At 37.9% G+C, this 12,170-nt stretch overlaps 1 protein-coding gene across 2 annotated transcripts in view; it reads left to right on the forward strand.

Annotated features, from left to right (window-relative positions):
• LOC142238061 (tubulin beta-3 chain) overlaps positions 1–11,522 on the forward strand; it is a 95,981-nt gene extending 84,459 nt beyond the window's left edge. Inside the window, exons 3-4 of one of the 2 annotated variants that reach the window (XM_075309582.1) lie at positions 8,761–9,005; positions 9,069–11,522. In XM_075309582.1, coding sequence (XP_075165697.1) covers positions 8,761–9,005; positions 9,069–10,022 — 1,199 coding nt within the window. In that variant the 3' untranslated portion in view covers positions 10,023–11,522. The remainder of the gene's footprint in view (positions 1–8,760; positions 9,006–9,068) is intronic. The other variant, XM_075309583.1, reaches the window with a different exon arrangement.
• Positions 11,523–12,170: the final 648 nt, after the last annotated feature.

Genomic DNA, 12,170 nt, shown 5'->3' on the forward strand with positions numbered 1-12,170 from the left:
TTTAATTTTATAAAAAAATCGCTATATAAGTTTTCTCTAATGGGCTTGCAAGAGTATTAGGAGGAGTATGATAAGTTTGGTGGCTAGCTTAGGTTAGATTAACAGACACGGACGGCGTTATGAGGTTAATCAAGGCGGAACTTGCCCCTGGCGTTTCAACTTTCGAAAAAGATGACATAGTAGGTATGGGTAGATAGTCCCTCAACAGCAGCAGGCGTTGGATCTGTTATGTTAGAGTGAGTGCCGTTATATACTTGCAGCAGGTCGATGACTCTGCATCAGATGAATGCCCAGCAGATATACAAGCCTTAAGATCGACAAGCCCAGAATCCATTGCTTCATCTATCACTTTCACCAATCAAGCGCTGAGTTTTGTCTGATTCGACCCGGAAACTACATCCCAGCCCGACTTTCCTTCAATGGAGTCTTCGTGGAAGTTCTCTTACGTCGCCGACACGGTGAAGCTAACAAAGTTTGAAAAGTCGAAATATCTTTCAAACAATTTCGAAAAATTAGAGAAATTCATTAACCGTGTCCAGATATTACGAGTCATCATCATCATATCCTAACTTCCCACAACGGGATAACACGGTCAGGATTTTTTTCCTTAAAAAAGGCAGTGTTTTCTTTGGGTGTGTAATGAAAGTAGCGCCGTATTGTTCAAAATACACTTTATTAAGATTAATACCATCCAACTTCTACCAACGTTAATAATCTCTTGATAACACAATCCCTTCTTCGAAACTTAGCGTACTACTGAGCGATTTTGTTTTTTTCAAAATCTTCTTCGTTTCACAAGCACTACGAGTTCGATCTGGCTGTAAGTTTTGCAGTAACCTTCTACGAGATCGAAACAGTTCTATATTCAAAAAACTTGAGTTGCTAATGAGTTAATCGGACTTGGGATTCCAAAGCTGGAAATAGACTTTTCGACTAATCGACATTAATTGGAAAAGTGGAGGTCTATACAGTGACCAATATCGACTTTTAACGAAAACGTCGTAAACTCGAAGTAGAACTCAAAGGGGATGGTGATGTAGGTCTTTTTCTGCTGGCAACTCAATAAAAAGTCAAAAGTCGACTTTTCACTAATCGCAAAAGACAATTCGATTTGACTTGATTTTGAAAAAACTCAAAAGCCTATTGTAAATTTTGAATAAAGATTAAAAAAAATCTACCATTACGACATTTCCACTTTTTTTTGACAAAAAAAAACTATTAAGCAAAACCACGATATTCGCAAAGAGATCAAAGAATAGGGCCCATGTAAACTTTTTCGTTACCTCTACGAAATTTGAGTTGAGTCGCCGCTGCATTGAGTATGAGAGTTTCCAATCTTTAACATACTTCGAATCTTATCAATACCAAATGAACTCGTTATAAGAACTAGGCCACACATATGAAACTCACTGACCTGCCTTTACTAGATTAGGTAAGATTATGGAGGATGAAACGAATTCGTACAAGACAGATGTGTGTCAACATAGGTCATAGTTGGCCGTAGTTCTCATTGCACCAGCCATATAAACAAGAGCTGTTTATCCTGTGGAATTTCTATATATGATTGTGAAAGCTTCGTAATGGTCCATCAGACCTGGCGTTCATAGGTAGCTACTGGTCTTATAACCGCTGTAAAAAGGCAGTGAAAGAGGGATGGCGTCATCCTCCAGCATTCCCCGACACACGCACGGTGTAGCATGGACCTTCTTTAGACAAACTCTCCTATTTTCCAGCCTGTTTAGTCTGGAGTCCAAGACCACTCCCAAATACTTGGCCGATTTCGAGAGGGTCAATCTCGTTCCTTGAAATTGGTGGTCCTTGTATCCGATGGTTTTCCCTCCTTTTAGTGAAGAACACTAGCACAGTTTTCTTTGGGTTAACGCCCAAACCACAGTTCCTTGCCCAGTCGGATATAAACTGAAAAACCTCACTCATTATATCAGAGATTGTGTCCAGAAATTTTCCAGACACCATCAGAACAATGTCATCCGCATACGCCACTATCTTTATCCCTTTGTCTTGAAGAAAAGTTTGAATCTAATCTGCTATGAGAAGCCAAAGTAAAGGCGATATCATACCCCCTTGGGGTAGTCCCCTTTTCATAGTCGCGTTCTTCGTAGAGTTTACAAGTACCGATTCCATATTTCTATGAGATAACATCCCCTCAATCCGATGGATTATAAAATCACTCACACCATTCCTTTCCAATGCACACCATTCCTTTCAGTTCTTGAGTTATTAAAGGCGCCTTCAATATTAAGAAAAGCCGCCAGTGTATGCTCCTTGCGTGTCATGGATCTCTCAATATAATGCACTACAGAGTGTAGCGCTGAATGCACAGATTTGCCCTTTAAATAAGCATGTTGCCATTTTGATAATCTGCTGTTCAGTTTATTCCAAATGTGATTATCCAAAATTCTTTCTAGCGTCTTTAGCAGGAAAGACGTTAAGCCAATAGGTCTGAAATCCAAGACCACTCCCAAGTACTTGGTCGATTTCGAGATGGTCAATCTCGTTCCTTGAAATGGTTGGTCCTTGTGTCCGATGGTTTTCCCTCCTTTTAGTGAAGAGCACTAGCTCAGTTTTCTTTGGGTTAACGCCCAAACCACAGTTCCTTGCCCAGTCGGATATAAACTGTAAAGCCTCACTCATTATATCAGAGATTGAGTCCAGAAATTTTCATGACACCATCAGAACAATGTCATCCGCATATGCCACTATCTTTATCCCTTTGTCTTGAAGAAAAGTTAGCGTCTCATCTGCTATGAGAAGCCAAAGTAAAGGCGATATCACACCCCCTTGGGGTAGTCCTCTTTTCATAGTCGCGTTCCTCGTAGAGTTTACCAGTACGGATTCCATATTTCTATGAGCTAACATCCCCTCAATCCAGTGGATTATAAAATCATTCACACCATTTCTTTCCAATGCAAGCAATACATTTTCAATTCTTGTGTTATTAAAGGCGCCTTCAATATCAAGAAAGCCGCCGGTGTATGTTTCTTGCGTATCATGGATCTCTCAGTATAATGCACTACAGAGTGTAGCGATGAATATACATATTTGCCCTTTAGATAAGCATGTTGACAGTTTGATAATCCCCCGTTCACTTTATTCCGAATGTGAGTATCCAAAATTCTTTCTAGCGTCTTTAGAAAGAAAGACGTTAAGGTATTAGGTATGAAATCCTTAGCCGTTCCATGTACTTTCCTGCCCGCTTTTGGAATGAAGTTCATCTTAACTCCTTGCCAAGTCTTTGGTATGTACCCATACTTCAATGAAGCCGCGAATAATTCAATATAAGATTCACATAGGAGCTCGAAGGATTCCTGCAACATGCAGGGATAGATTCGGTCCATCCCTGGAGATTTGAAGGGACCACAACTATTCGGCGCCCATCTAATGCTATCCCTGGTTACAATTCTTGAGATTTCTCCTTTTGCCTCCACGTGGTTTTTTGAAACCACATAAGGCTAGTGCCTTATTGAACTCACACTCGGGGAAGTGTGTTGCCAGTAGCAAGTCTATCGTTTCCTCCGGTGATTCTGTCCAGCTACCAGCTGCATTCTGCAAATTGACAGTAAACTTTGGCTGTTTGGACAGAAATGTTCGTAGTCTTGCCGTATCCTTTGTGCTAGACAGCTCCTCCCTCACGCGAATGAAGTCATACCTTTTCGCTTTTCTTGTTTCCCTTTTGTACTCTTTTAGGCAGAGCTTATATTCGTTCCATAGCTGTTCTGTGGCATGTTTCCTATCCGCATGGTACAACTTCCTCGATTTCTTCGTCAAGTTCATTAGATCCTTATGCCAACATTCATTGTGCTTACGGTTTCCTGGCCGGCTAATAGGACATTATTTAGTGAAAGAGCGTGTCAACCAATTCTCCAAATCATAAGCCGTCCTATCAATTTTATCAATACTGGCAAGATTCCTGTCTTTCCCCAATTTCAGCGCCTCCTTAAGTATGTGTCGACATTTGCACGAATCCGTTCTCCTTAGGAACCCTAAACTCTTTCACAGAGGTTTCCTCACCTGTCTTCACTTAGACAGGTGAGGAGTAACTAATCTCGTTGGACACCTTCCGCAATCTTCCTTGCAACGTCAAATCGAGCACTTCCTTCCGTGAACGAGTCTCGAAGGTGTAATTCTTGTGTTTTGTGTGTTTTCCCAGAGTATTGTGCCCTGTTATGATACCTATTCGCGGCCTCATCTCCTCTCTTTGTATCGTCCAGAGTTTCTAATATTATTTTCGTCCCAGATCAGATTTGTTTGCTGGCAGCCCGAAGAAGAAGCCAAACGTCCCTTCCATTGTTCATATTTGCCATTGATTTTGAGGGAAAACGTCCCTAGCGACGTTATTTGTGAAGCTTGCGCCTTCCTTCTCCGGTACATCCTTAGCCTTTACTAGGCAAAAAGTAATCGGAAAAGAGACGATTCGGGACATGGCCCAGGGACTGGAAACAAATTAGAGTTCATGGAATAAAAGAAGGCCACGATAGAAAGAAGGCGTTAGAGCGCACGACAGGCCGAATACTGGCTTAGGTCAGCCGACATGAGACAGGGCAACATGAATCCTTTTTTCAACCCAACATAACCTATCAATACCTTTATTATTTCGGTTTACATTTTTATTTCTAAATGTTATACAAATCCACTTAAACATGAGTAATTACACATCACGAGTCCTACATTTCAATTGTAGTATGGCAGATATTCAATTTCTTTCCAATTCACGAATATGGATCTATTTGCCCATATAGGTACTTCTCATGCAGGTGCCACCACATTATAGTTTGGTTAATGAATATTAAGTCATAATAAAAATGTACTTAGCACCATTCTAATATGGCTTGTATTGAATACACCTAGCTAAAGAATCATATACATTATTGACCGCATTATTAAAACTGCGTCACTAAAGCAATTGCAAAACTCACTCTCTCTCTCTCTCCACATCATAAGTGGTGTGTCGTGCATGTTCGACGAATTCACAAACTTGTCGTCATTTGCCTTGTGGGGCCGCCTTTGCATTCCCTTTTTGGTAGCGAATAGTATGAGTGGTTCTTTTGTTGCCACTTCAAGAATGGCTTGGATGGGTGACTGACTGACTTCCTTCCCATTTTTGTAGGTACGCATCGAGCGCATGCGCACCATGCACGTGCCATGCATTCGAATGAAGTTACAGCAAGTGTTGATGGCCGTTGATCGTGATGGCAGCTATGATTTATTGAAATTGATATGACAGCCGTCAGAAATTGTGGGGAATATGGAGTTTTCGAAATTCTTTAGAAAAACCAACCGAAATTTTGAACATCACCCATAGCTCTTTATGGATTTAGTTGTATGTTTTTAATTTAATTGTTGGGGGCAAATTGAAATTCGCTTTTAAAATTTACAGTAATTCCTTTTTTGTTTATGGAACGAAATAAATTAAGTATTTCGGGGAGGAAATGGCAACGAAAAACAATTTTTTGTAACAAAGATGCAATAAATCAACGATATGGGCATTCACAAAAATACCAACTTCAGTTAAAGACTTCATTTTGGAAATGATTTTTGGAATATTACCAATAAAAGTATGAACATCCAGCTAAGGAAAGATGGTGCCATTCGCTTTAGGGGTTTTAATAGAAATATTTCTAGTTTTGGCGGAACCTTCTCAAAACCCCAAATTTTATCGTCATCAATGGGACCAGAAACGTGTCATATGTTATATTCTAGTAAACGTTGACGATGACTATGACAGTGTCAAAAAGTAAACTTTATATCCGAAATTGCGAAAAGTTTGTATCGCATTTTGATATAAGTAACCTTGGAGATGCGAAACCCTATTTGGGTCTCTAATTTTTTCAAAGATGGAAAGTAAATTTTCGATACGCTACAAGAAGAATCAAAATTTCCGATGGATCCTGGATACGGAATATCTGAGTCGAATCTATTCTTATAAGCAACAACAAACACCAAAATTTGATAGGAACGCTTTTATACCTCAAGGTGGGTACTACTATGTTCGTTTTTTAACCAAAACTCTAAAAGGAAAGATTGCAAATATATGGATGACGACGATTATATATTTATTCAATCTTGTCAAACTTTTGGTGAAATGAATAGTATGAGCGTGAACGTCAATTTCTTCTTCAGGTGTTGAAAAATGTTGACCTCTCATTTTTTATACCCTCCACCATAGGATGGGGGTATATTAACTTTGTCATTCCGTTTGTAACACATCGAAATATTGCTCTAAGACCCCATAAAGTATATATTCTGGGTCGTGGTGAAATTCTGAGACGATCTGAGCATGTCCGTCCGTCCGTCTGTTGAAATCACGCTAACTTCCGAACGAAACAAGCTATTTGGTACATGGTGTTAGTATATGGTCTCTAACAACCATGCAAAAATTGGTGCATATCGGTCCACTTTTACGTATAGCCCCCATATAAACGGACCCCCAAATTTGGCTTGCGATTGCTCTAAGAGAAGCAAATTTCATCCTATCCGGCTGAAATTTGGTATATGGTCTCTAACAACCGTGCAGAAACTGGTCCATGTCGGTCCATAATTACATATAGCCCCCATATAAACCGATCCCCCGATTTGGCTTGCGGTGCCCCTAAGAGAACCAAATTTCATCCGATCCGGCTGAAATTTGGTACGTGGTGTTAGTATATTGTCTTTAAAAACCATGCCAAAATTGGTCCATATCGGTCCATAATCGGTCCGGTTCATAATCATGGTTGCCACTCGAGCCAAAAATAATCTACCAACATTTTATTTTTATAGAAAACATTGTCAAAATGTTATTTCTATAGAAAATTTTGTCAAAATTTTATTTCTATAGAAAATTTTGTCAAAATTTTATTTCTATAGAAAATTTTGTCAAAATTTTACTTCTATAGAAAATGTTGTCAAAATTTTATTTCTATAGAAACTTAATTATATACGTATTTAATCGGCCTTTTTAGTTTAATATATACCACGTATGGACTATGTGGTATATATTACAGTGTTAGGAAGTTTTAAGATACCTTGCCATCGGCAAGTGTTACCGCAACCCAAGTAATTCGATTGTGGTACATGGAGGGTACATAAGATTCGGCCTGGCCGAATTTACGGCCGTATATACTTGTTTTAATATACTGCGGATGACCCATCAAATCTGCTCTTTACATTCGGGCACATATGCGTAAATCCACGATTCATCACCTGTCCCTATGTCGTAGATGTGTTTCGTGCACCTCATTTCATTTTTCTCATTCTTTTGCCAATCGACACGAGCCTGTTTTTGAGCTATTAACAAATCGTGTGGGATCCAAAGCGAATAAATGTTTTTAACCATCAAATGTTCATGCTATATTGAATGTATACTGGTTCCACTAATGCCTAAGTATGTCTCACTATACGTCACATGTCCTAGCTGCATTGTACAACTTCCTCGATTCCTTCTTCAAGTTCATTAGGTCCTTATCCCACTATTCCTTGTGCAAACTGTTTCCTGGCCGGCTAATAGGATAATGATTTAGTGAAAGAGCGTATCAGCCAATTCTCTAACTCATAAGCCGCCCTATCAATTTCATCAATACTGATAAGCTACCTGTCATTCTCCAAATTCGGCACCTCCTTAAGATGGTGTCGAAATTTGCTCCAATCCCTTATCCTTGGATTCCTAAACTCTTCCACAGAGGTTTTCTTACCTGTCTTCAATTAGAACTCTATGTATTTATGGTCAGAGTAACTAATCTCGTTGGACACCTTCCAGTCTGAGACTTTAATCTTCCTTGTAAAATTTCCTAACGTCAAATCGAGCACCTCCTTCGCGCCTGCTCATATGTCACTATTGAATGCATGCTGGCCTCACTAATGCTTAAGGTTGCCTCAATCTCACGACGATCTGGCAATGTCAGTTGGCGCTCAGCCAGAGAGAATAAAAAGACAAGAGGACGAAAATTTATCTTCTACAAAAACAACAAATGTCAACCGAATAGATGTCGCACAATGCCTGCAGCTTTGGTATTACCGACGTTGCGCTGTTTTGATAAATTCTTTATAATGGCATCGGCAGTTGTAAAATCAAATTGTCTGCCAAAAAAATTAATAGAATGAAAAGATTTATATAAAACAACATTTGTTATTACAAAGTAGGTTCTAAATCCTATTTTGCTTACGTTTCGTAAAGCCGGCAGAGAACTGAACTTGGTGACGCCGACGCAAACTGTATGATATTTGAGAGAAGCGCCGACAAAAACTGCATGATATTAGAGACATTTTCCTCATGACTGCCACATACTGACGCAGTTTCGCTTCACAGTTTCGTCCTCTTGTATTTTTATTCTCTCTGGCTCAGCCTCAATGGTTTCCTGATAAACAACAGATTTTGAAGCACCTTCAGGAAATTCATCTTGGATTGAAGTAAGATCTCGGTCGAATTCACCCACCATAGCATCGATAAACACTGCCATCGGTGGTCCTTCATCGCCAAAAATTTAATTAAGTTCATTGATGCAAAAATGATGAGAAAAATAAATGTTTTTGTGTGGATATTATCCCTGACCGACTGATCTAAAAAAATAAGAATTTTTTTATTTTATTTTGCAGCTAATTATCTATTATGCACCTACATGTTTATCCAGCCTTCTTTTTAGTTAAGCATCTTTTTTTTATATTGAATCCTTTGTAGTGTATTTTGGTATTTGTAAAGCATGAACCCGTAGATCCCATCCCTATATCTTCACACTGATCTTTTTCAATTGTATGCTTCAATTTCAGCAGCATCTAGCTCATCGGGTGGCAAATATGTGCCTCGTGCCATTCTCTTAGATTTGGAACCGGGTACCATGGAAGCTGTACGTTCTGGACCCTATGGCCAACTGTTTCGTCCAGACAACTTTGTCTTTGGACAATCGGGAGCCGGTAATAATTGGGCTAAGGGTCATTACACAGAAGGTGCTGAGCTGGTGGACAATGTTTTGGATGTGGTGCGCAAGGAATGTGAAAATTGCGATTGTTTGCAAGTAAGTGAAAGTCAATGATTTTTTAAATATTGGATTTCAATGTTACTTTTCTTTTACTTTCAGGGTTTCCAATTGACCCACTCTTTGGGTGGCGGTACCGGTTCTGGTATGGGTACCTTACTTATCTCGAAAATTCGTGAGGAATATCCGGATCGTATTATGAACACCTATTCAGTGGTACCTTCACCCAAGGTCTCCGATACTGTAGTGGAGCCCTATAATGCCACTTTGTCCATCCATCAATTGGTGGAGAACACCGATGAGACCTATTGCATTGACAATGAGGCCCTTTATGACATCTGTTTCCGCACTTTGAAAGTTTCAAATCCCACTTATGGTGATTTGAACCATTTGGTCTCTTTGACCATGTCGGGTGTTACCACCTGTTTACGTTTCCCTGGTCAATTGAATGCCGATTTGCGGAAATTGGCCGTGAACATGGTGCCTTTCCCACGTTTGCACTTCTTTATGCCTGGCTTTGCCCCTTTAACATCACGTGGTTCGGAGAACTATCGCACCTTGTCGGTACCGGAATTGACACAACAAATGTTCGATGCCAAAAACATGATGGCTGCTTGCGATCCCCGTCATGGCCGTTATCTAACAGTGGCTGCCGTTTTCCGAGGCCGTATGTCCATGAAGGAAGTCGATGAGCAAATGTTGGCTGTACAAAATAAAAACAGCTCCTATTTTGTGGAATGGATTCCCAATAATGTGAAGACAGCCGTTTGTGATATACCACCCAAGGGCTTGAAAATGTCATCGACGTTTATTGGCAACACCACAGCCATACAGGATCTCTTCAAACGTATTTCCGAACAATTCTCAGCTATGTTCAGGCGTAAGGCTTTCTTGCATTGGTATACCGGCGAGGGTATGGATGAAATGGAATTCACTGAGGCTGAGAGCAACATGAACGATTTGGTCTCCGAATATCAACAATACCAAGAGGCCACAGCCGATGATGAATTCGATCCGGAAGTGAACACCGAAGAGGTTGAGGGAGATTGTATTTAATCTACAAGTCAGAGGAATGATGAGGAGCGTGCTTTGGAGAGACGTGTTGAGAGGGAGAGACAAATTGCTGCTGAAAATGCCGAAGGATTGGCCCACGAAATACGTGCCTTGTTGCATACTCTAAGATGTTTTTTGTAGAAAACAAAAAAAAAAAAAAAACAGCAAGACAACACGGCTCAATTATAGCTAATTCTCAAAGCCTAGTTGTAAAAATCCCTCAATGCACAGTTATATCACTCTTAGCTTTGTTACCCCACCATCACAAACACCACCATTGATAAAGCTTGGCAATATAGACATGTGTGTGTCTGTATATCAACACTCACTCTCCTAGAATAAGCAGCATAAACACTCCCACCCAATCCCCCCACAACAAAATCTTAGTTGTACGCATTTGAATAGAAAGAGAAAAAGAGAGAGAGAGGAGCGTAGAGAACAATTAAAACGGAAATGTTCCATTGATATCAATTGGCTTCTGTTAATAGCAGAAGCTCTTTTTTTTAACACACATTAAGTATAATGTAATGTATGAAACAACAACAACACTAATCATCATCAACTCTCTTCTTTGTAATGTCTAATCATAAGTATTCTCATATCTTATATTTTTATTATTATAATAACTATTAATTAAAAGAAAAGAAAAGCGAAAAAAAATATTTAAACTATAGTAGAAACCCTCCATTGGCATGCAATGACATAGTGAACTCATGACGGCATGATTACTAGTAAGCACCTCTTAAGCATTTCTCTGTATGTCGATAAGTCATTATCTTGAGGTTATTTTTTTTTTTTGATAATGTAACTTTTTCTATATTTAATCATTATTATTTTTTCTTCTTCTTCTTTTTGTTCTATTTATCTCATCTTATTTCATCTCGTTGATAGGAGTATTATAAATTTGACCATTGAAAAAAAAAATTAAAATCGCATAAACACAAATCATTCAAAATTGTGGATAATCTCTTTTTCCTCCCACATCCATATATATATACACACAATCATCATTAACTAAGACTGACCTTTTGACCTTTGTTTTGTAATCTCATTAATTGACATGGATTTTCTTACTTTTCCCTTCTTCACTTCTTTTCCTTTCTAAGTAAAATTTATTATGATTTTTTTTTATATACTAAAAATGTGGCAATATTATAATGAAAACCAGCTTTTATCCAAAGATTGCAATGCTTTTGTTTAAACAATTGATTTTTCATTTGAATGAATTAATCGTATAATTTTTCTTGTCTTTCTTTTTATAATTAACACCATTTTATCGTAAATATTCAAATTTCAAACTTTCTTATTTATAATTTTTAGACAAAAAAATTGAATTGAATTAAAATGCATTTTTTATAAATATATTTCTAAATAACTTTTCTACATTGGACACAAAGAAAATCTGTAATTTTTTTTACATTATTAAGCAAATTTGTAATTTTATTATTTCTCAATTCGAAAATTTATATTGAAATAAAATTTTTGTTAAAAATTAAAAATAAATGTGTTTTTTTATTTAATTGATATGGCTAGAAATATTTTCTGGGGCGGAAGTCCATTGAAATTTATAGAAATATATTCCCCGTCCAAAAATAATATTATGCCCTTAAGGCTGGTATGCACCTCTAACGAAATTTCCGGTACCCATAAGAAATGCATTTGTATTTTTACTACCAAAAATTTAGTGAAGAGTTGTTATCGATTGTTTACATTTTGCTCCCATAAGAAATGTATGTGAAAACTTATTATCGCCAGGTAAAAGGAATTTTCGCAAGTGCTGTCTACACACCCAGAAAAAAAGCGTCGCCAAAAAAGTAGTGAAAATTTTCTTTTTGGATTCGGAAGTGATGCAAACTTGGCACATTTCAAAAGCCGTTGAACTGAATTTGCATCACTTCTTAAGGTGTGATCCCAATTCAGTGTTCTGGATAAGAATTAAGAAATTTTGTGATCTTTTGACATAAATAATTTTTAATTTTTTTTTATGATCTTTAATGCATTATAAAACGCGTCTAGAATGTTTAACTTAAAATATTTTAAAAAATTCGCAATTTTTCTAGAAAGTATTTAGCATTTTTTTCGAAGAAATTTTAATAATTTAATAAAATGGTATTATTTCTTAATCTGTTTTTAACCCATTTGAAACAAAAA

The sequence above is a fragment of the Haematobia irritans genome, chromosome 5 (genome assembly GCF_050003625.1).
Source record: "Haematobia irritans isolate KBUSLIRL chromosome 5, ASM5000362v1, whole genome shotgun sequence".
Classification (NCBI taxonomy): Eukaryota; Metazoa; Arthropoda; class Insecta; order Diptera; family Muscidae; genus Haematobia; species Haematobia irritans.